General features: G+C 50.0%; 1 protein-coding gene and 1 long non-coding RNA gene across 5 annotated transcripts in view; one reads left to right on the forward strand and one right to left on the reverse strand.

The window, feature by feature from the left end:
- The window catches only part of LOC129842406 (integrator complex subunit 15-like), a 179,220-nt gene that overhangs the window by 146,368 nt on the left and 7,483 nt on the right, over positions 1-25,369 (forward strand). For all 4 annotated transcript variants that reach the window (XM_055910949.1, XM_055910948.1, XM_055910950.1 and 1 more), the window contains 3 exons: positions 2,469-2,746; positions 24,113-24,338; positions 24,429-24,468. In XM_055910949.1, the coding sequence (XP_055766924.1) occupies positions 2,469-2,746; positions 24,113-24,338; positions 24,429-24,468 (544 nt within the window). The remainder of the gene's footprint in view (positions 1-2,468; positions 2,747-24,112; positions 24,339-24,428; positions 24,469-25,369) is intronic.
- On the reverse strand, positions 12,844-13,266 carry LOC129842409 (uncharacterized). Its single transcript, XR_008757584.1, has 2 exons — positions 13,201-13,266; positions 12,844-13,162 (listed from the first exon to the last, which is right to left on the reverse strand). It is a non-coding gene; the product is annotated as an uncharacterized LOC129842409 (long non-coding RNA).

Below are 25,369 nucleotides of genomic sequence, written 5' to 3' on the forward strand. Positions count from 1 at the left end.
CTAAATACCTCTTGGTGTGTATAGAGGAGTTGACTCCTCCTGTAGAGCTGTTACTATGTCAGGTAAACATCTCTAAATACCTCTTGGTGTGTATAGAGGAGTTGACTCCTCCTGTACAGCTGTTACTATGTCAGGTAAACATCTCTAAATACCTCTTGGTGTGTATAGAGGAGTTGACTCCTCCTGTAGAGCTGTTACTATGTCAGGTAAACATCTCTAAATACCTCTTGGTGTGTATAGAGGAGTTGACTCCCCCTGTACAGCTGTTACTATGTCAGGTAAACATCTCTAAATACCTCTTGGTGTGTATAGAGGAGTTGACTCCTCCTGTAGAGCTGTTACTATGTCAGGTAAACATCTCTAAATACCTCTTGGTGTGTATAGAGGAGTTGACTCCTCCTGTAGAGCTGTTACTATGTCAGGTAAACATCTCTAAATACCTCTTGGTGTGTATAGAGGAGTTGACTCCTCCTGTAGAGCTGTTACTATGTCAGGTAAACATCTCTAAATACCTCTTGGTGTGTATAGAGGAGTTGACTCCTCCTTTAGAGCTGTTACTATGTCAGGTCAACATCTCTAAATACCTCTTGGTGTGTATAGAGGAGTTGACTCCTCCTGTACAGCTGTTACTATGTCAGGTAAACATCTCTACTATGTCAGGTAAACATCTCTAAATACCTCTTGGTGTGTATAGAGGAGTTGACTCCCCATGTACAGCTGTTACTATGTCAGGTAAACATCTCTACTATGTCAGGTAAACATCTCTAAATACCTCTTGGTGTGTATAGAGGAGTTGACTCCCCCTGTACAGCTGTTACTATGTCAGGTAAACATCTCTAAATACCTCTTGGTGTGTATAGAGGAGTTGACTCCCCCTGTACAGCTGTTACTATGTCAGGTAAACATCTCTAAATACCTCTTGGTGTGTATAGAGGAGTTGACTCCTCCTGTAGAGCCGTTACTATGTCAGGTAAACATCTCTAAATACCACTTGGTGTGTATAGAGGAGTTGACTCCTCCTGTAGAGCTGTTACTATGTCAGGTAAACATCTCTAAATACCTCTTGGTGTGTATAGAGGAGTTGACTCCTCCTGTACAGCTGTTACTATGTCAGGTAAACATCTCTACTATGTCAGGTAAACATCTCTAAATACCTCTTGGTGTGTATAGAGGAGTTGACTCCCCCTGTACAGCTGTTACTATGTCAGGTAAACATCTCTAAATACCTCTTGGTGTGTATAGAGGAGTTGACTCCCCCTGTACAGCTGTTACTATGTCAGGTAAACATCTCTAAATACCTCTTGGTGTGTATAGAGGAGTTGACTCCTCCTGTAGAGCTGTTACTATGTCAGGTAAACATCTCTAAATACCACTTGGTGTGTATAGAGGAGTTGACTCCTCCTGTAGAGCTGTTACTATGTCAGGTAAACATCTCTAAATACCTCTTGGTGTGTATAGAGGAGTTGACTCCCCCTGTACAGCTGTTACTATGTCAGGTAAACATCTCTAAATACCTCTTGGTGTGTATAGAGGAGTTGACTCCTCCTGTAGAGCTGTTACTATGTCAGGTAAACATCTCTAAATACCTCTTGGTGTGTATAGAGGAGTTGACTCCTCCTATAGAGCTGTTACTATGTCAGGTAAACATCTCTAAATACCTCTTGGTGTGTATAGAGGAGTTGACTCCTCCTGTAGAGCTGTTACTATGTCAGGTAAACATCTCTAAATACCTCTTGGTGTGTATAGAGGAGTTGACTCCTCCTGTACAGCTGTTACTATGTCAGGTAAACATCTCTAAATACCTCTTGGTGTGTGTTTGGTGTGTATAGAGGAGTTGACTCCTCCTGTAGAGCTGTTACTATGTCAGGTAAACATCTCTAAATACCTCTTGGTGTGTATAGAGGAGTTGACTCCTCCTGTAGAGCTGTTACTATGTCAGGTAAACATCTCTAAATACCTCTTGGTGTGTATAGAGGAGTTGACTCCCCCTGTACAGCTGTTACTCTGTCAGGTAAACATCTCTAAATACCTCTTGGTGTGTATAGAGGAGTTGACTCCTCCTGTAGAGCTGTTACTATGTCAGGTAAACAGCTCTAAATACCTCTTGGTGTGTATAGAGGAGTTGACTCCCCCTGTACAGCTGTTACTATGTCAGGTAAACATCTCTAAATACCTCTTGGTGTGTATAGAGGAGTTGACTCCTCCTGTACAGCTGTTACTATGTCAGGTAAACATCTCTAAATACCTCTTGGTGTGTATAGAGGAGTTGACTCCTCCTGTAGTATGTCAGGTAAACATCTCTAAATACCTCTTGGTGTGTATAGAGGAGTTGACTCCTCCTGTAGAGCTGTTACTATGTCAGGTAAACATCTCTAAATACCTCTTGGTGTGTATAGAGGAGTTGACTCCTCCTGTAGAGCTGTTACTATGTCAGGTAAACATCTCTAAATACCTCTTGGTGTGTATAGAGGAGTTGACTCCTCCTGTACAGCTGTTACAGATGGTGGTGTCCTGGATCCAAGACCAACCTCGATTGGTCCTCATCACTCTGCTGAACACGCCCCCCTCCTCCAGCCAGCCAATCGGCTCCCTGGACCTCACACCTCTTGCTGGGCTGGTGCGCTGGTGTGTCAAAGCCCCATTGGCTTACAGAAGAGACGGGAAGCAGGGCTTGGCCAATGGGACGACAGAGACTGAGCTGGAGGCAGGGCCTCTCTTCTCTGAGCTTCATCTCAGTGTTCTGCAGGTATGTCCGTTCTCAATGTCCGTTCTCAATGTCCGTTCTCAATGTCCGTTCTCAATGTCCGTTCTCAATGTCCGGGTGTCAATGTCCGGTGTCAATGTCCGGTGTCAATGTCCGTTCTCAATGTCCGTTCTCAATGTCCGTTCTCAATGTCTGTTCTCAATGTCCGGGTGTCAATGTCCGGTGTCAATGTCCGGTGTCAATGTCCGGTGTCAATGTCCGTTCTCAATGTCCGTTCTCAATGTCCGTTCTCAATGTCCGTTCTCAATGTCCGTTCTCAATGTCCGTTCTCAATGTCCGTTCTCAATGTCCGGTCTCAATGTCCGGTCTCAATGTCCGGTCTCAATGTCCGGTCTCAATGTCCGTTCTCAATGTCCGTTCTCAATGTCCGTTCTCAATGTCCGGTCTCAATGTCCGGTCTCAATGTCCGTTCTCAATGTCCGTTCTCAATGTCCGGTGTCAATGCCCGGTGTCAATGCCCGGTGTCAATGCCCGGTGTCAATGCCCGGTGTCAATGCCCGGTGTCAATGCCCGGTGTCAATGTCCGTTCTCAGTGTCCGGTGTCAATGTCCGTTCTCAGTGTCCGGTGTCAATGCCCGGTGTCAATGTCCGTTCTCAGTGTCCGGTGTCAATGTCCGGTGTCAATGTCCGTTCTCAGTGTCCGGTGTCAATGTCCGTTCTCAGTGTCCGGTGTCAATGTCCGTTCTCAGTGTCCGGTGTCAATGTCCGGTGTCAATGTCCGTTCTCAGTGTCCGGTGTCAATGTCCGTTCTCAGTGTCCGGTGTCAATGTCCGGTGTCAATGTCCGTTCTCAGTGTCCGGTGTTAATGTCCGGTGTCAATGTCCGTTCTCAATGTCCGGTGTCAATGTCCGTTCTCAATGTCCGGTGTCAATGTCCGTTCTCAATGTCCGGTCTCAATGTCCGGTCTCAAACCTGACTTTTGGGACATTTTTGTAATTTAGGACGTACATGAGGGTTGGGTTTAGATTACAAACATTCAGAATGTGAGACAGACCATCATAGCAGCAGAACCTCCAGACAGACCATCATAGCAGCAGAACCTCCAGACAGACCATCATAGCAGCAGAACCTCCAGACAGACCATCATAGCAGCAGAACCTCCAGACAGACCATCATAGCAGCAGAACCTCCAGACAGACCATCATAGCAGCAGAACCTCCAGACAGTGAGACAGACCATCATAGCAGCAGAACCTCCAGACAGACAGACCATCATAGCAGCAGAACCTCCAGACAGACCATCATAGCAGCAGAACCTCCAGACAGACCATCATAGCAGCAGAACCTCCAGACAGACCATCATAGCAGCAGAACCTCCAGACAGACCATCATAGCAGCAGAACCTTCAGACAGACCATCATAGCAGCAGAACCTCCAGACAGACCATCATAGCAGCAGAACCTCCAGACAGACCATCATAGCAGCAGAACCTCCAGACAGACCATCATAGCAGCAGAACCTCCAGACAGACCATCATAGCAGCAGAACCTCCAGACAGACCATCATAGCAGCAGAACCTCCAGACAGACCATCATAGCAGCAGAACCTCCAGACAGACCATCATAGCAGCAGAACCTCCAGACAGACCATCATAGCAGTAGAACCTCCAGACAGACCATCATAGCAGCAGAACCTTCAGACAGACCATCATAGCAGCAGAACCTCCAGACAGACCATCATAGCAGCAGAACCTCCAGACAGACTATCATAGCAGCAGAACCTCCAGACAGACCATCATAGCAGCAGAACCTCCAGACAGACCATCATAGCAGCAGAACCTCCAGACAGACCATCATAGCAGCAGAACCTCCAGACAGTGATACAGACCATCATAGCAGCAGAACCTCCAGACAGACCATCATAGCAGCAGAACCTCCAGACAGTGAGACAGACCATCATAGCAGCAGAACCTCCAGACAGACCATCATAGCAGCAGAACCTCCAGACAGACCATCATAGCAGCAGAACCTCCAGACAGACCATCATAGCAGCAGAACCTCCAGACAGACCATCATAGCAGCAGAACCTCCAGACAGACCATCATAGCAGCAGAACCTCCAGACAGACCATCATAGCAGCAGAACCTCCAGACAGACCATCATAGCAGCAGAACCTCCAGACAGACCATCATAGCAGCAGAACCTCCAGACAGACCATCATAGCAGCAGAACCTCCAGACAGACCATCATAGCAGCAGAACCTCCAGACAGACCATCATAGCAGCAGAACCTCCAGACAGACCATCATAGCAGCAGAACCTCCAGACAGACCATCATAGCAGCAGAACCTCCAGACAGACCATCATAGCAGCAGAACCTCCAGACAGACCATCATAGCAGCAGAACCTCCAGACAGACCATCATAGCAGCAGAACCTCCAGACAGACCATCATAGCAGCAGAACCTCCAGACAGACCATCATAGCAGCAGAACCTCCAGACAGTGAGACAGACCATCATAGCAGCAGAACCTCCAGACAGACCATCATAGCAGCAGAACCTCCAGACAGACCATCATAGCAGCAGAACCTCCAGACAGACCATCATAGCAGCAGAACCTCCAGACAGTGAGACAGACCATCATAGCAGCAGAACCTCCAGACAGACCATCATAGCAGCAGAACCTCCAGACAGACCATCATAGCAGCAGAACCTCCAGACAGACCATCATAGCAGCAGAACCTCCAGACAGACCATCATAGCAGCAGAACCTCCAGACAGACCATCATAGCAGCAGAACCTCCAGACAGTGAGACAGACCATCATAGCAGCAGAACCTCCAGACAGACCATCATAGCAGCAGAACCTCCAGACAGACCATCATAGCAGCAGAACCTCCAGACAGACCATCATAGCAGCAGAACCTCCAGACAGACCATCATAGCAGCAGAACCTCCAGACAGACCATCATAGCAGCAGAACCTCCAGACAGACCATCATAGCAGCAGAACCCCCAGACAGACCATCATAGCAGCAGAACCTCCAGACAGACCATCATAGCAGCAGAACCCCCAGACACTCCAGTCTGCCATTAACCAGGTTTCCATCCAATCTTGTTGTATTTGGTAGTGATCACTCCAGTCTACTACTAACCAGGTTTCCATCTAATCTTGTTGTATTTGGTAGTGATCACTCCAGTCTACTACTAACCAGGTTTCCATCTAATCTTGTTGTATTTGGTAGTGATCACTCCAGTCTACTACTAACCAGGTTTCCATCTAATCTTGTTGTATTTGGTAGTGATCACTCCAGTCTACTACTAACCAGGTTTCCATCTAATCTTGTTGTATTTGGTAGTGATCACTCCAGTCTACTACTAACCAGGTTTCCATCTAATCTTGTTGTATTTGGTAGTGATCACTCCAGTCTACTACTAACCAGGTTTCCATCTAATCTTGTTGTATTTGGTAGTGATCACTCCAGTCTACTACTAACCAGGTTTCCATCTAATCTTGCTGTATTTGGTAGTGATCACTCCAGTCTACTACTAACCAGGTTTCCATCTAATCTTGTTGTATTTGGTAGTGATCACTCCAGTCTACTACTAACCAGGTTTCCATCTAATCTTGTTGTATTTGGTAGTGATCACTCCAGTCTACTACTAACCAGGTTTCCATCTAATCTTGTTGTATTTGGTAGTGATCACTCCAGTCTACTACTAACCAGGTTTCCATCTAATCTTGTTGTATTTGGTAGTGATCACTCCAGTCTACTACTAACCAGGTTTCCATCTAATCTTGCTGTATTTGGTAGTGATCACTCCAGTCTACTACTAACCAGGTTTCCATCTAATCTTGTTGTATTTGGTAGTGATCACTCCAGTCTACTACTAACCAGGTTTCCATCTAATCTTGTTGTATTTGGTAGTGATCACTCCAGTCTACTACTAACCAGGTTTCCATCTAATCTTGTTGTATTTGGTAGTGATCACTCCAGTCTACTACTAACCAGGTTTCCAACTAATCTTGTTGTATTTGGTAGTGATCACTCCAGTCTACTACGATGGAAGACTAGCTACTGTTCTGGTCCAAATCTGTCTCCACCTGGATGGAAGGCTAGCTACTGTTCTGGGTCAAATCTGTCTCCACCTGGATGGAAGGCTGTTCTGGACCAAATCTGTCTCCACCTGGATGGAAGGCTGTTCTGGACCAAATCTGTCTCCACCTGGATGGAAGGCTAGCTACTGTTCTGGATCAAATCTGTCTCCACCTGGATGGAAGGCTAGCTACTGTTCTGGACCAAATCTGTCTCCACCTGGATGGAAGACTAGCTACTGTTCTGGACCAAATCTGTCTCCACCTGGATGGAAGACTAGCTACTGTTCTGGACCAAATCTGTCTCCACCTGGATGGAAGGCTAGCTACTGTTCTGGACCAAATCTGTCTCCGCCTGGATGGAAGGCTAGCTACTGTTCTGGACCAAATCTGTCTCCACCTGGATGGAAGGCTAGCTACTGTTCTGGACCAAATCTGTCTCCACCTGGATGGAAGGCTAGCTACTGTTCTGGACCAAATCTGTCTCCACCTGGATGGAAGACTAGCTACTGTTCTGGACCAAATCTGTCTCCACCTGGATGGAAGGCTAGCTACTGTTCTGGACCAAATCTGTCTCCACCTGGATGGAAGGCTGTTCTGGACCAAATCTGTCTCCACCTGGATGGAAGGCTAGCTACTGTTCTGGTCCAAATCTGTCTCCACCTGGATGGAAGGCTAGCTACTGTTCTGGACCAAATCTGTCTCCACCTGGATGGAAGGCTGTTCTGGACCAAATCTGTCTCCACCTGGATGGAAGGCTAGCTACTGTTCTGGACCAAATCTGTCTCCACCTGGATGGAAGGCTAGCTACTGTTCTGGACCAAATCTGTCTCCACCTGGATGGAAGGCTAGCTACTGTTCTGGACCAAATCTGTCTCCACCTGGATGGAAGGCTGTTCTGGACCAAATCTGTCTCCACCTGGATGGAAGGCTAGCTACTGTTCTGGACCAAATCTGTCTCCACCTGGATGGAAGACTAGCTACTGTTCTGGGTCAAATCTGTCTCCACCTGGATGGAAGGCTAGCTACTGTTCTGGGTCAAATCTGTCTCCACCTGGATGGAAGGCTAGCTACTGTTCTGGACCAAATCTGTCTCCACCTGGATGGAAGGCTAGCTACTGTTCTGGACCAAATCTGTCTCCACCTGGATGGAAGGCTAGCTACTGTTCTGGACCAAATCTGTCTCCACCTGGATGGAAGGCTAGCTACTGTTCTGGACCAAATCTGTCTCCACCTGGATGGAAGGCTAGCTACTGTTCTGGGCCAAATCTGTCTCCACCTGGATGGAAGGCTAGCTACTGTTCTGGGTCAAATCTGTCTCCACCTGGATGGAAGGCTGTTCTGGACCAAATCTGTCTCCACCTGGATGGAAGGCTAGCTACTGTTCTGGACCAAATCTGTCTCCACCTGGATGGAAGGCTAGCTACTGTTCTGGGTCAAATCTGTCTCCACCTGGATGGAAGGCTGTTCTGGACCAAATCTGTCTCCACCTGGATGGAAGGCTAGCTACTGTTCTGGACCAAGTCTGTCTCCACCTGGATGGAAAGCTAGCTACTGTTCTGGACCAAGTCTGTCTCCACCTGGATGGAAGGCTAGCTACTGTTCTGGACCAAATCTGTCTCCGCCTGGATGGAAGGCTGTTCTGGGTCAAATCTGTCTCCACCTGGATGGAAGGCTAGCTACTGTTCTGGACCAAATCTGTCTCCACCTGGATGGAAGGCTAGCTACTGTTCTGGTCCAAATCTGTCTCCACCTGGATGGAAGGCTAGCTACTGTTCTGGACCAAATCTGTCTCCACCTGGATGGAAGGCTAGCTACTGTTCTGGACCAAGTCTGTCTCCACCTGGATGGAAAGCTAGCTACTGTTCTGGACCAAGTCTGTCTCCACCTGGATGGAAGGCTAGCTACTGTTCTGGACCAAATCTGTCTCCGCCTGGATGGAAGGCTGTTCTGGGTCAAATCTGTCTCCACCTGGATGGAAGGCTAGCTACTGTTCTGGACCAAATCTGTCTCCACCTGGATGGAAGGCTAGCTACTGTTCTGGTCCAAATCTGTCTCCACCTGGATGGAAGGCTAGCTACTGTTCTGGACCAAATCTGTCTCCACCTGGATGGAAGGCTAGCTACTGTTCTGGACCAAATCTGTCTCCACCTGGATGGAAGGCTAGCTACTGTTCTGGTCCAAATCTGTCTCCACCTGGATGGAAGGCTGTTCTGGGTCAAATCTGTCTCCACCTGGATGGAAGGCTAGCTACTGTTCTGGACCAAATCTGTCTCCACCTGGATGGAAGGCTAGCTACTGTTCTGGGCCAAATCTGTCTCCACCTGGATGGAAGGCTAGCTACTGTTCTGGTTCAAATCTGTCTCCACCTGGATGGAAGGCTAGCTACTGTTCTGGACCAAATCTGTCTCCAACTGGATGGAAGGCTAGCTACTGTTCTGGACCAAATCTGTCTCCACCTGGATGGAAGACTAGCTACTGTTCTGGTCCAAATCTGTCTCCACCTGGATGGAAGGCTAGCTACTGTTCTGGACCAAATCTGTCTCCACCTGGATGGAAGGCTGTTCTGGTTCAAATCTGTCTCCACCTGGATGGAAGGCTAGCTACTGTTCTGGACCAAATCTGTCTCCACCTGGATGGAAGGCTAGCTACTGTTCTGGACCAAATCTGTCTCCACCTGGATGGAAGGCTGTTCTGGGTCAAATCTGTCTCCACCTGGATGGAAGGCTAGCTACTGTTCTCGACCAAATCTGTCTCCACCTGGATGGAAGGCTAGCTACTGTTCTGGACCAAATCTGTCTCCACCTGGATGGAAGGCTGTTCTGGGTCAAATCTGTCTCCACCTGGATGGAAGGCTAGCTACTGTTCTGGACCAAATCTGTCTCCACCTGGATGGAAGGCTGTTCTGGTTCAAATCTGTCTCCACCTGGATGGAAGGCTAGCTACTGTTCTGGACCAAATCTGTCTCCACCTGGATGGAAGGCTGTTCTGGGTCAAATCTGTCTCCGCCTGGATGGAAGGCTAGCTACTGTTCTGGACCAAATCTGTCTCCACCTGGATGGAAGGCTAGCTACTGTTCTGGACCAAATCTGTCTCCACCTGGATGGAAGGCTAGCTACTGTTCTGGGTCAAATCTGTCTCCACCTGGATGGAAGCCTAGCTACTGTTCTGGACCAAATCTGTCTCCACCTGGATGGAAGGCTAGCTACTGTTCTGGACCAAATCTGTCTCCACCTGGATGGAAGGCTAGCTACTGTTCTGGACCAAATCTGTCTCCACCTGGATGGAAGGCTAGCTACTGTTCTGGGTCAAATCTGTCTCCACCTGGATGGAAGGTTAGCTACTGTTCTGGACCAAATCTGTCTCCACCTGGATGGAAGGCTAGCTACTGTTCTGGACCAAATCTGTCTCCACCTGGATGGAAGGCTAGCTACTGTTCTGGACCAAATCTGTCTCCACCTGGATGGAAGGCTAGCTACTGTTCTGGACCAAATCTGTCTCCGCCTGGATGGAAGGCTAGCTACTGTTCTGGTCCAAATCTGTCTCCACCTGGATGGAAGGCTGTTCTGGACCAAATCTGTCTCCACCTGGATGGAAGGCTAGCTACTGTTCTGGTCCAAATCTGTCTCCACCTGGATGGAGGCTGTTCTGGGTCAAATCTGTCTCCACCTGGATGGAAGGCTAGCTACTGTTCTGGACCAAATCTGTCTCCACCTGGATGGAAGGCTAGCTACTGTTCTGGACCAAATCTGTCTCCACCTGGATGGAAGGCTGTTCTGGGTCAAATCTGTCTCCACCTGGATGGAAGGCTAGCTACTGTTCTCGACCAAATCTGTCTCCACCTGGATGGAAGGCTAGCTACTGTTCTGGACCAAATCTGTCTCCACCTGGATGGAAGGCTGTTCTGGGTCAAATCTGTCTCCACCTGGATGGAAGGCTAGCTACTGTTCTGGACCAAATCTGTCTCCACCTGGATGGAAGGCTGTTCTGGTTCAAATCTGTCTCCACCTGGATGGAAGGCTAGCTACTGTTCTGGACCAAATCTGTCTCCACCTGGATGGAAGGCTGTTCTGGACCAAATCTGTCTCCGCCTGGATGGAAGGCTAGCTACTGTTCTGGACCAAATCTGTCTCCACCTGGATGGAAGGCTAGCTACTGTTCTGGACCAAATCTGTCTCCACCTGGATGGAAGGCTAGCTACTGTTCTGGGTCAAATCTGTCTCCACCTGGATGGAAGCCTAGCTACTGTTCTGGACCAAATCTGTCTCCACCTGGATGGAAGGCTAGCTACTGTTCTGGACCAAATCTGTCTCCACCTGGATGGAAGGCTAGCTACTGTTCTGGACCAAATCTGTCTCCACCTGGATGGAAAGCTAGCTACTGTTCTGGGTCAAATCTGTCTCCACCTGGATGGAAGGTTAGCTACTGTTCTGGACCAAATCTGTCTCCACCTGGATGGAAGGCTAGCTACTGTTCTGGACCAAATCTGTCTCCACCTGGATGGAAGGCTAGCTACTGTTCTGGACCAAATCTGTCTCCACCTGGATGGAAGGCTAGCTACTGTTCTGGACCAAATCTGTCTCCGCCTGGATGGAAGGCTAGCTACTGTTCTGGTCCAAATCTGTCTCCACCTGGATGGAAGGCTGTTCTGGACCAAATCTGTCTCCACCTGGATGGAAGGCTAGCTACTGTTCTGGTCCAAATCTGTCTCCACCTGGATGGAGGCTGTTCTGGGTCAAATCTGTCTCCACCTGGATGGAAGGCTAGCTACTGTTCTGGGTCAAATCTGTCTCCACCTGGATGGAAAGCTAGCTACTGTTCTGGACCAAATCTGTCTCCACCTGGATGGAAGGCTGTTCTGGACCAAATCTGTCTCCACCTGGATGGAAGGCTAGCTACTGTTCTGGACCAAATCTGTCTCCACCTGGATGGAAGACTAGCTACTGTTCTGGACCAAATCTGTCTCCACCTGGATGGAAGGCTAGCTACTGTTCTGGACCAAATCTGTCTCCACCTGGATGGAAGGCTAGCTACTGTTCTGGGTCAAATCTGTCTCCAACTGGATGGAAGGCTAGCTACTGTTCTGGGTCAAATCTGTCTCCACCTGGATGGAAGGCTAGCTACTGTTCTGGTCCAAATCTGTCTCCACCTGGATGGAAGGCTGTTCTGGACCAAATCTGTCTCCACCTGGATGGAAGGCTGTTCTGGACCAAATCTGTCTCCACCTGGATGGAAGGCTAGCTACTGTTCTGGACCAAATCTGTCTCCACCTGGATGGAAGGCTAGCTACTGTTCTGGACCAAATCTGTCTCCACCTGGATGTTAGGCTAGCTACTGTTCTGGACCAAATCTGTCTCCACCTGGATGGAAGGCTAGCTACTGTTCTGGGTCATATCTGTCTCCACCTGGATGGAAGGCTAGCTACTGTTCTGGACCAAATCTGTCTCCACCTGGATGGAAGACTAGCTACTGTTCTGGATCAAATCTGTCTCCACCTGGATGGAAGGCTAGCTACTGTTCTGGACCAAATCTGTCTCCACCTGGATGGAAGGCTAGCTACTGTTCTGGACCAAATCTGTCTCCACCTGGATGGAAGGCTAGCTACTGTTCTGGACCAAATCTGTCTCCACCTGGATGGAAGGCTAGCTACTGTTCTGGACCAAATCTGTCTCCACCTGGATGGAAGGCTAGCTACTGTTCTGGTCCAAATCTGTCTCCACCTGGATGGAAGGCTAGCTACTGTTCTGGACCAAATCTGTCTCCACCTGGATGGAAGGCTAGCTACTGTTCTGGACCAAATCTGTCTCCACCTGGATGGAAGGCTAGCTACTGTTCTGGACCAAATCTGTCTCCACCTGGATGGAAGGCTAGCTACTGTTCTGGTCCAAATCTGTCTCCACCTGGATGGAAGGCTAGCTACTGTTCTGGACCAAATCTGTCTCCACCTGGATGGAAGGCTGTTCTGGACCAAATCTGTCTCCACCTGGATGGAAGGCTAGCTACTGTTCTGGACCAAATCTGTCTCCACCTGGATGGAAGGCTAGCTACTGTTCTGGACCAAATCTGTCTCCACCTGGATGGAAGGCTGTTCTGGACCAAATCTGTCTCCACCTGGATGGAAGGCTAGCTACTGTTCTGGGTCAAATCTGTCTCCACCTGGATGGAAGGCTGTTCTGGGTCAAATCTGTCTCCACCTGGATGGAAGGCTAGCTACTGTTCTGGGTCAAATCTGTCTCCACCTGGATGGAAGGCTGTTCTGGACCAAATCTGTCTCCACCTGGATGGAAGGCTAGCTACTGTTCTGGACCAAATCTGTCTCCACCTGGATGGAAGGCTAGCTACTGTTCTGGGTCAAATCTGTCTCCACCTGGATGGAAGGCTGTTCTGGGTCAAATCTGTCTCCACCTGGATGGAAGGCTAGCTACTGTTCTGGACCAAATCTGTCTCCACCTGGATGGAAGGCTAGCTACTGTTCTGGACCAAATCTGTCTCCACCTGGATGGAAGGCTAGCTACTGTTCTGGACCAAATCTGTCTCCACCTGGATGGAAGGCTAGCTACTGTTCTGGGCCAAATCTGTCTCCACCTGGATGGAAGGCTAGCTACTGTTCTGGACCAAATCTGTCTCCACCTGGATGGAAGGCTAGCTACTGTTCTGGTCCAAATCTGTCTCCACCTGGATGGAAGGCTAGCTACTGTTCTGGACCAAATCTGTCTCCACCTGGATGGAAGGCTAGCTACTGTTCTGGACCAAATTTGTCTCCACCTGGATGGAAGGCTAGCTACTGTTCTGGACCAAATCTGTCTCCACCTGGATGGAAGGCTGTTCTGGACCAAATCTGTCTCCACCTGGATGGAAGGCTAGCTACTGTTCTGGACCAAATCTGTCTCCACCTGGATGGAAGGCTGTTCTGGACCAAATCTGTCTCCACCTGGATGGAAGGTTAGCTACTGTTCTGGACCAAATCTGTCTCCACCTGGATGGAAGGCTAGCTACTGTTCTGGACCAAATCTGTCTCCACCTGGATGGAAGGCTAGCTACTGTTCTGGGTCAAATCTGTCTCCTCCTGGATGGAAGGCTAGCTACTGTTCTGGACCAAATCTGTCCACCTGGATGGAAGGCTAGCTACTGTTCTGGGTCAAATCTGTCTCCACCTGGATGGAAGGCAGTTCTGGTTCAAATCTGTCTCCACCTGGATGGAAGGCTAGCTACTGTTCTGGTTCAAATCTGTCTCCACCTGGATGGAAGGCTAGCTACTGTTCTGGACCAAATCTGTCTCCACCTGGATGGAAGGCTAGCTACTGTTCTGGACCAAATCTGTCTCCACCTGGATGGAAGGCTGTTCTGGACCAAATCTGTCTCCACCTGGATGGAAGGCTAGCTACTGTTCTGGATCAAATCTGTCTCCACCTGGATGGAAGGCTAGCTACTGTTCTGGACCAAATCTGTCTCCACCTGGATGGAAGACTAGCTACTGTTCTGGACCAAATCTGTCTCCACCTGGATGGAAGACTAGCTACTGTTCTGGACCAAATCTGTCTCCACCTGGATGGAAGGCTAGCTACTGTTCTGGACCAAATCTGTCTCCGCCTGGATGGAAGGCTAGCTACTGTTCTGGACCAAATCTGTCTCCACCTGGATGGAAGGCTAGCTACTGTTCTGGACCAAATCTGTCTCCACCTGGATGGAAGGCTAGCTACTGTTCTGGACCAAATCTGTCTCCACCTGGATGGAAGGCTGTTCTGGACCAAATCTGTCTCCACCTGGATGGAAGGCTAGCTACTGTTCTGGTCCAAATCTGTCTCCACCTGGATGGAAGGCTAGCTACTGTTCTGGACCAAATCTGTCTCCACCTGGATGGAAGGCTGTTCTGGACCAAATCTGTCTCCACCTGGATGGAAGGCTAGCTACTGTTCTGGACCAAATCTGTCTCCACCTGGATGGAAGGCTAGCTACTGTTCTGGACCAAATCTGTCTCCACCTGGATGGAAGGCTAGCTACTGTTCTGGACCAAATCTGTCTCCACCTGGATGGAAGGCTAGCTACTGTTCTGGACCAAATCTGTCTCCACCTGGATGGAAGGCTGTTCTGGACCAAATCTGTCTCCACCTGGATGGAAGGCTAGCTACTGTTCTGGACCAAATCTGTCTCCACCTGGATGGAAGACTAGCTACTGTTCTGGGTCAAATCTGTCTCCACCTGGATGGAAGGCTAGCTACTGTTCTGGGTCAAATCTGTCTCCACCTGGATGGAAGGCTAGCTACTGTTCTGGACCAAATCTGTCTCCACCTGGATGGAAGGCTAGCTACTGTTCTGGACCAAATCTGTCTCCACCTGGATGGAAGGCTAGCTACTGTTCTGGACCAAATCTGTCTCCACCTGGATGGAAGGCTAGCTACTGTTCTGGACCAAATCTGTCTCCACCTGGATGGAAGGCTAGCTACTGTTCTGGGCCAAATCTGTCTCCACCTGGATGGAAGGCTAGCTACTGTTCTGGGTCAAATCTGTCTCCACCTGGATGGAAGGCTGTTCTGGACCAAATCTGTCTCCACCTGGATGGAAGGCTAGCTACTGTTCTGGACCAAATCTGTCTCCACCTGGATGGAAGGCTAGCTACTGTTCTGGGTCAAATCTGTCTCCACCTGGATGGAAGGCTGTTCTGGACCAAATCTGTCTCCACCTGGATGGAAGGCTAGCTACTGTTCTGGACCAAGTCTGTCTCCACCTGGATGGAAAGCTAGCTACTGTTCTGGACCAAGTCTGTCTCCACCTGGATGGAAGGCTAGCTACTGTTCTGGACCAAATCTGTCTCCGCCTGGATGGAAGGCTGTTCTGGGTCAAATCTGTCTCCACCTGGATGGAAGGCTAGCTACTGTTCTGGACCAAATCTGTCTCCACCTGGATGGAAGGCTAGCTACTGTTCTGGTCCAAATCTGTCTCCACCTGGATGGAAGGCTAGCTACTGTTCTGGACCAAATCTGTCTCCACCTGGATGGAAGGCTAGCTACTGTTCTGGACCAAATCTGTCTCCACCTGGATGGAAGGCTAGCTACTGTTCTGGTCCAAATCTGTCTCCACCTGGATGGAAGGCTGTTCTGGGTCAAATCTGTCTCCACCTGGATGGAAGGCTAGCTACTGTTCTGGACCAAATCTGTCTCCACCTGGATGGAAGGCTAGCTACTGTTCTGGGCCAAATCTGTCTCCACCTGGATGGAAGGCTAGCTACTGTTCTGGTTCAAATCTGTCTCCACCTGGATGGAAGGCTAGCTACTGTTCTGGACCAAATCTGTCTCCAACTGGATGGAAGGCTAGCTACTGTTCTGGACCAAATCTGTCTCCACCTGGATGGAAGACTAGCTACTGTTCTGGTCCAAATCTGTCTCCACCTGGATGGAAGGCTAGCTACTGTTCTGGACCAAATCTGTCTCCACCTGGATGGAAGGCTGTTCTGGTTCAAATCTGTCTCCACCTGGATGGAAGGCTAGCTACTGTTCTGGACCAAATCTGTCTCCACCTGGATGGAAGGCTAGCTACTGTTCTGGACCAAATCTGTCTCCACCTGGATGGAAGGCTGTTCTGGGTCAAATCTGTCTCCACCTGGATGGAAGGCTAGCTACTGTTCTCGACCAAATCTGTCTCCACCTGGATGGAAGGCTAGCTACTGTTCTGGACCAAATCTGTCTCCACCTGGATGGAAGGCTGTTCTGGGTCAAATCTGTCTCCACCTGGATGGAAGGCTAGCTACTGTTCTGGACCAAATCTGTCTCCACCTGGATGGAAGGCTGTTCTGGTTCAAATCTGTCTCCACCTGGATGGAAGGCTAGCTACTGTTCTGGACCAAATCTGTCTCCACCTGGATGGAAGGCTGTTCTGGGTCAAATCTGTCTCCGCCTGGATGGAAGGCTAGCTACTGTTCTGGACCAAATCTGTCTCCACCTGGATGGAAGGCTAGCTACTGTTCTGGACCAAATCTGTCTCCACCTGGATGGAAGGCTAGCTACTGTTCTGGGTCAAATCTGTCTCCACCTGGATGGAAGCCTAGCTACTGTTCTGGACCAAATCTGTCTCCACCTGGATGGAAGGCTAGCTACTGTTCTGGACCAAATCTGTCTCCACCTGGATGGAAGGCTAGCTACTGTTCTGGACCAAATCTGTCTCCACCTGGATGGAAGGCTAGCTACTGTTCTGGGTCAAATCTGTCTCCACCTGGATGGAAGGTTAGCTACTGTTCTGGACCAAATCTGTCTCCACCTGGATGGAAGGCTAGCTACTGTTCTGGACCAAATCTGTCTCCACCTGGATGGAAGGCTAGCTACTGTTCTGGACCAAATCTGTCTCCACCTGGATGGAAGGCTAGCTACTGTTCTGGACCAAATCTGTCTCCGCCTGGATGGAAGGCTAGCTACTGTTCTGGTCCAAATCTGTCTCCACCTGGATGGAAGGCTGTTCTGGACCAAATCTGTCTCCACCTGGATGGAAGGCTAGCTACTGTTCTGGTCCAAATCTGTCTCCACCTGGATGGAGGCTGTTCTGGGTCAAATCTGTCTCCACCTGGATGGAAGGCTAGCTACTGTTCTGGACCAAATCTGTCTCCACCTGGATGGAAGGCTAGCTACTGTTCTGGACCAAATCTGTCTCCACCTGGATGGAAGGCTGTTCTGGGTCAAATCTGTCTCCACCTGGATGGAAGGCTAGCTACTGTTCTCGACCAAATCTGTCTCCACCTGGATGGAAGGCTAGCTACTGTTCTGGACCAAATCTGTCTCCACCTGGATGGAAGGCTGTTCTGGGTCAAATCTGTCTCCACCTGGATGGAAGGCTAGCTACTGTTCTGGACCAAATCTGTCTCCACCTGGATGGAAGGCTGTTCTGGTTCAAATCTGTCTCCACCTGGATGGAAGGCTAGCTACTGTTCTGGACCAAATCTGTCTCCACCTGGATGGAAGGCTGTTCTGGACCAAATCTGTCTCCGCCTGGATGGAAGGCTAGCTACTGTTCTGGACCAAATCTGTCTCCACCTGGATGGAAGGCTAGCTACTGTTCTGGACCAAATCTGTCTCCACCTGGATGGAAGGCTAGCTACTGTTCTGGGTCAAATCTGTCTCCACCTGGATGGAAGTCTAGCTACTGTTCTGGACCAAATCTGTCTCCACCTGGATGGAAGGCTAGCTACTGTTCTGGACCAAATCTGTCTCCACCTGGATGGAAGGCTAGCTACTGTTCTGGACCAAATCTGTCTCCACCTGGATGGAAAGCTAGCTACTGTTCTGGGTCAAATCTGTCTCCACCTGGATGGAAGGTTAGCTACTGTTCTGGACCAAATCTGTCTCCACCTGGATGGAAGGCTAGCTACTGTTCTGGACCAAATCTGTCTCCACCTGGATGGAAGGCTAGCTACTGTTCTGGACCAAATCTGTCTCCACCTGGATGGAAGGCTAGCTACTGTTCTGGACCAAATCTGTCTCCGCCTGGATGGAAGGCTAGCTACTGTTCTGGTCCAAATCTGTCTCCACCTGGATGGAAGGCTGTTCTGGACCAAATCTGTCTCCACCTGGATGGAAGGCTAGCTACTGTTCTGGTCCAAATCTGTCTCCACCTGGATGGAGGCTGTTCTGGGTCAAATCTGTCTCCACCTGGATGGAAGGCTAGCTACTGTTCTGGGTCAAATCTGTCTCCACCTGGATGGAAAGCTAGCTACTGTTCTGGACCAAATCTGTCTCCACCTGGATGGAAGGCTGTTCTGGACCAAATCTGTCTCCACCTGGATGGAAGGCTAGCTACTGTTCTGGACCAAATCTGTCTCCACCTGGATGGAAGACTAGCTACTGTTCTGGACCAAATCTGTCTCCACCTGGATGGAAGGCTAGCTACTGTTCTGGACCAAATCTGTCTCCACCTGGATGGAAGGCTAGCTACTGTTCTGGGTCAAATCTGTCTCCAACTGGATGGAAGGCTAGCTACTGTTCTGGGTCAAATCTGTCTCCACCTGGATGGAAGGCTAGCTACTGTTCTGGTCCAAATCTGTCTCCACCTGGATGGAAGGCTGTTCTGGACCAAATCTGTCTCCACCTGGATGGAAGGCTAGCTACTGTTCTGGACCAAATCTGTCTCCACCTGGATGGAAGGCTAGCTACTGTTCTGGACCAAATCTGTCTCCACCTGGATGTTAGGCTAGCTACTGTTCTGGACCAAATCTGTCTCCACCTGGATGGAAGGCTAGCTACTGTTCTGGGTCATATCTGTCTCCACCTGGATGGAAGGCTAGCTACTGTTCTGGACCAAATCTGTCTCCACCTGGATGGAAGACTAGCTACTGTTCTGGATCAAATCTGTCTCCACCTGGATGGAAGGCTAGCTACTGTTCTGGACCAAATCTGTCTCCACCTGGATGGAAGGCTAGCTACTGTTCTGGACCAAATCTGTCTCCACCTGGATGGAAGGCTAGCTACTGTTCTGGGCCAAATCTGTCTCCACCTGGATGGAAGGCTAGCTACTGTTCTGGACCAAATCTGTCTCCACCTGGATGGAAGGCTAGCTACTGTTCTGGACCAAATCTGTCTCCACCTGGATGGAAGGCTAGCTACTGTTCTGGTCCAAATCTGTCTCCACCTGGATGGAAGGCTAGCTACTGTTCTGGACCAAATCTGTCTCCACCTGGATGGAAGGCTGTTCTGGACCAAATCTGTCTCCACCTGGATGGAAGGCTAGCTACTGTTCTGGACCAAATCTGTCTCCACCTGGATGGAAGGCTAGCTACTGTTCTGGACCAAATCTGTCTCCACCTGGATGGAAGGCTGTTCTGGACCAAATCTGTCTCCACCTGGATGGAAGGCTAGCTACTGTTCTGGGTCAAATCTGTCTCCACCTGGATGGAAGGCTGTTCTGGGTCAAATCTGTCTCCACCTGGATGGAAGGCTAGCTACTGTTCTGGGTCAAATCTGTCTCCACCTGGATGGAAGGCTGTTCTGGACCAAATCTGTCTCCACCTGGATGGAAGGCTAGCTACTGTTCTGGACCAAATCTGTCTCCACCTGGATGGAAGGCTAGCTACTGTTCTGGGTCAAATCTGTCTCCACCTGGATGGAAGGCTGTTCTGGGTCAAATCTGTCTCCACCTGGATGGAAGGCTAGCTACTGTTCTGGACCAAATCTGTCTCCACCTGGATGGAAGGCTAGCTACTGTTCTGGACCAAATCTGTCTCCACCTGGATGGAAGGCTAGCTACTGTTCTGGACCAAATCTGTCTCCACCTGGATGGAAGGCTAGCTACTGTTCTGGGCCAAATCTGTCTCCACCTGGATGGAAGGCTAGCTACTGTTCTGGACCAAATCTGTCTCCACCTGGATGGAAGGCTAGCTACTGTTCTGGTCCAAATCTGTCTCCACCTGGATGGAAGGCTAGCTACTGTTCTGGACCAAATCTGTCTCCACCTGGATGGAAGGCTAGCTACTGTTCTGGACCAAATCTGTCTCCACCTGGATGGAAGGCTAGCTACTGTTCTGGACCAAATCTGTCTCCACCTGGATGGAAGGCTGTTCTGGACCAAATCTGTCTCCACCTGGATGGAAGGCTAGCTACTGTTCTGGACCAAATCTGTCTCCACCTGGATGGAAGGCTGTTCTGGACCAAATCTGTCTCCACCTGGATGGAAGGCTAGCTACTGTTCTGGTCCAAATCTGTCTCCACCTGGATGGAAGGCTAGCTACTGTTCTGGGTCAAATCTGTCTCCTCCTGGATGGAAGGCTAGCTACTGTTCTGGACCAAATCTGTCCACCTGGATGGAAGGCTAGCTACTGTTCTGGGTCAAATCTGTCTCCACCTGGATGGAAGGCAGTTCTGGTTCAAATCTGTCTCCACCTGGATGGAAGGCTAGCTACTGTTCTGGTTCAAATCTGTCTCCACCTGGATGGAAGGCTAGCTACTGTTCTGGACCAAATCTGTCTCCACCTGGATGGAAGGCTAGCTACTGTTCTGGACCAAATCTGTCTCCACCTGGATGGAAGGCTGTTCTGGACCAAATCTGTCTCCACCTGGATGGAAGGCTAGCTACTGTTCTGGACCAAATCTGTCTCCACCTGGATGGAAGACTAGCTACTGTTCTGGACCAAATCTGTCTCCACCTGGATGGAAGGCTAGCTACTGTTCTGGACCAAATCTGTCTCCACCTGGATGGAAGGCTAGCTACTGTTCTGGAACAAATCTGTCTCCACCTGGATGGAAGGCTAGCTACTGTTCTGGACCAAATCTGTCTCCACCTGGATGGAAGCCTAGCTACTGTTCTGGACCAAATCTGTCTCCACCTGGATGGAAGGCTAGCTACTGTTCTGGACCAAATCTGTCTCCACCTGGATGGAAGCCTAGCTACTGTTCTGGACCAAATCTGTCTCCACCTGGATGGAAGGCTGTTCTGGACCAAATCTGTCTCCACCTGGATGGAAGGCTGTTCTGGACCAAATCTGTCTCCACCTGGATGGAAGGCTAGCTACTGTTCTGGACCAAATCTGTCTCCACCTGGATGGAAGCCTAGCTACTGTTCTGGACCAAATCTGTCTCCACCTGGATGGAAGGCTGTTCTGGACCAAATCTGTCTCCACCTGGATGGAAGGCTGTTCTGGACCAAATTTGTCTCCACCTGGATGGAAAGCTAGCTACTGTTCTGGGTCAAATCTGTCTCCACCTGGATGGAAGGCTGTTCTGGACCAAATCTGTCTCCACCTGGATGGAAGGCTAGCTACTGTTCTGGGTCAAATCTGTCTCCACCTGGATGGAAGGCTAGCTACTGTTCTGGACCAAATCTGTCTCCACCTGGATGGAAGGCTAGCTACTGTTCTGGACCAAATCTGTCTCCACCTGGATGGAAGGCTAGCTACTGGTCTGGACCAAATCTGTCTCCACCTGGATGGAAGGCTAGCTACTGTTCTGGGTCAAATCTGTCTCCACCTGGATGGAAGGCTAGCTACTGTTCTGGTCCAAATCTGTCTCCACCTGGATGGAAGGCTAGCTACTGTTCTGGACCAAATCTGTCTCCACCTGGATGGAAGGCTGTTCTGGGTCAAATCTGTCTCCACCTGGATGGAAGGCTAGCTACTGTTCTGGGTCAAATCTGTCTCCACCTGGATGGAAGGCTGTTCTGGACCAAATCTGTCTCCACCTGGATGGAAGGCTAGCTACTGTTCTGGACCAAATCTGTCTCCACCTGGATGGAAGGCTAGCTACTGTTATGGACCAATGAGAATTGAGATGATGTGCATCTCACCTGCAACCTGTCAAGATTCCAGAATTCTAAACCCCATTGAGCCCATATTGTGTCCTGCTGCCAGCTGTTTGTCTTTAAAACAATATAAATGTAACCTTTATTTAACTAGGCAAGTCAGTTAAGAACAATGACGGCCTACACCGGCCAAACCTGGACCACTTGTACGCCGCCCTATTGGACTCCCAATCACGACCGGTTGTGATACAGCCTGGATTCAAACCAAGGTGTCTGTAGTGAGGCCTCTAGCACTGGGATGCAGTGCCTTAGACCGCTGCGCCACTCAGGAGCCCAGTAACATGATTCCCTATGAAACACTGTCCGACAGATGCCCACTCTGGTAATAGATGGGGAGAAAGATGTAAAAACCAAACGGCCCTGAAGCACAAACGTCACCAGATAAGCTGATTAAGCTTAGTGACCTGCCTGCTCATGGTGTTATTGACAAGCAGAGATGGACCTTAGCTCACTAGTGATTTGGGGTAGTGATATACGGCTGGTAGCAGCTTGTGCTTTATCTAGGATCGTTTGACAGCTATCTTCATTGACAAGCAGAGACGGAACTTAGCTCACTAGTGATTTGTGGTAGTGATATATGGCTGGTAGCAGCTTGTGCTTTATCTAGGATCATTTGACAGCTTGCTGATGAAGAACTTGGAGACATGTTCTCAGAAATCAGTCCTGAGCCTGGAGTCCAATCACAATGCTCCCCTAGCCCTCCCCACAACCATTGGTCTAGTCCAAATCAGTCCTGAGCCTGGAGTCCAATCACAATGCTCCCCTAGCCCTCCCCACAACCATTGGTCTGGTCCAAATCAGTCCTGAGCCTGGAGTCCAATCACAATGCTCCCCTAGCCCTCCCCACAACCAGTGGTCTGGTCCAAATCAGTCCTGAGCCTGGAGTCCAATCACAATGCTCCCCTAGCCCTCCCCACAACCAGTGTTCTGGTCCAAATCAGTCCTGAGCCTGGAGTCCAATCACAATGCTCCCCTAGCCCTCCCCACAACCAGTGGTCTGGTCCAAATCAGTCCTGAGCCTGGAGTCCAATCACAATGCTCCCCTAGCCCTCCCCACAACCATTGGTCTGGTCCAAATCAGTCCCGAGTGCAGCCAGCAGCAACTGACTGATACTGTCTACTGATTCTGGGGACTCCGGGGAGTCTGGCGTTGCTGCAACCCGACCAGCTGAAACAACCAATCACAATGCTCCCCTAGCCCTCCCCACAACCATTGGTCTGGTCCAAATCAGTCCCGAGTGCAGCCAGCAGCAACTGACTGATACTGTCTACTGATTCTGGGGACTCCGGGGAGTCTGGCGTTGCTGCAACCCGACCAGCTGAAACAACCAATCACAATGCTCCCCTAGCCCTCCCCACAACCAGTGGTCTGGTCCAAATCAGTCCCGAGTGCAGCCAGCAGCAACGGACTGATACTGTCTACTGATTCTGGGGACTCCGGGGAGTCTGGCGTTGCTGCAACCCGACCAGCTGAAACAACCAATCACAATGCTCCCCTAGCCCTCCCCACAACCAGTGGTCTGGTCCAAATCAGTCCTGAGCCTGGAGTCCAATCACAATGCTCCCCTAGCCCTCCCCACAACCATTGGTCTGGTCCAAATCAGTCCCGAGCGCAGCCAGCAGCAACGGACTGATACTGTCTACTGATTCTTTCACATGTTTTTACAAATACTGCATCAAACACCTTAATTGCGCAATTGTACGTCAAGCTAAGACCCCCACTGGCAGAAACGTCAAAATGAATTACAGGTTAAGTTATTTCTACCGTGACTCAAGAGGGACAAACAACAATAACTGCCAGTGTACAATAAAGCAAACATAAAGCACCTCCGTGGAACCGCTCCCCCGTGGAACCGCACCCCCGTGGAACCGCACCCCCGTGGAACCGCACCCCAAAACTCTAACCTTGTTTTTCTTCAGCCCCTCTGAGGACCTGGGTCAAGTCATGTTTAGAGTTCATCAACTCTTCCTCCCGGAGTCCTGGGTCAGGGTCAGGGTCATGTTTAGAGGTCAGAGGTGATGAACTCTAACCGCTTATCTGTTCCAGGTGTTGCTGCTCCTCCCGGGCGTTCTGAGAGAGAAGGGGCTTCTGGGTCGTCTGGCGTTGCTGCAGCCCGACCAGCTGACTTCTCTGACCTCTGACCTCTCTGGTCTTCTGGAGGAGCTGAACCCTCTCCACTCCGATACACAGACACGCATCCAGCTCACTCTGGATAGGCTGGCCCAGGCCCTGCAGGTCTCCATGGCAGCAGGGGCGCTGCTCTGCTCTAGAGGTAGGGATGTCATATCCTGTGTCTTCTACAGTTGTCATATCCTGTGTCTTCTACAGTTGTGATGTCTTATCCTGTATTCTCTCTCCACAGAGGACCTGAGAGCTCTCTGTTCCCGCCTCCCACACAACAAGTAAGAAGCAGTCACAGTTCACCCCTAGCCCTCCCCCACAACCAATCACAATGCACCCCTAAACCTCCCCCCCAACCAATCACAACGCACCCCTAAACCTCCCCCACAATGCACCCCTAAACCTTCCCCACAACCAATCACAATGCACCCCTAAACCTTCCCCACAACCAATCACAATGCACCCCTAAACCTTCCCCACAACCAATCACAATGCACCCCTAAACCTCCCCCACAACCAATCACAATGCACCCCTAAACCTCCCCCATAACCAATCACAATGCACCTCTAAACCTCCCCCCCAACCAATCACAATGCACCCCTAAACCTTCCCCACAACCAATCACAATGCACCCCTAAACCTTCCCCACAACCAATCACAATGCACCCCTAAACCTTCCCCACAACCAATCACAATGCACCCCTAAACCTCCCCCACAACCAATCACAATGCACCCCTAAACCTCCCCCACAACCAATCACAATGCACCTCTAAACCTCCCCCCCAACCAATCACAATGCACCCCTAAACCTTCCCCACAACCAATCACAATGCACCCCTAAACCTTCCCCCACAACCAATCACAATGCACCCCTAAACCTTCCCCACAACCAATCACAGTGCACCCCTAAACCTCCCCCACAACCAATCACAATGCACCCCTAAACCTCCCCCACAACCAATCACAATGCACCCCTAAACCTCCCCCACAACCAATCACAATGCACCCCTAAACCTCCCCCACAACCAATCACAATGCACCCCTAAACCTTCCCCCACAACCAATCACAATGCACCTCTAAACCTCCCCCACAACCAATCACAATGCACCCCTAAACCTCCCCCACAACCAATCACAATGCACCCCTAACCCTCCCCCACAACCAATCACAATGCACCCC

This window comes from Salvelinus fontinalis, unplaced genomic scaffold (genome assembly GCF_029448725.1).
Source record: "Salvelinus fontinalis isolate EN_2023a unplaced genomic scaffold, ASM2944872v1 scaffold_0037, whole genome shotgun sequence".
Lineage (NCBI taxonomy): Eukaryota > Metazoa > Chordata > Actinopteri > Salmoniformes > Salmonidae > Salvelinus > Salvelinus fontinalis.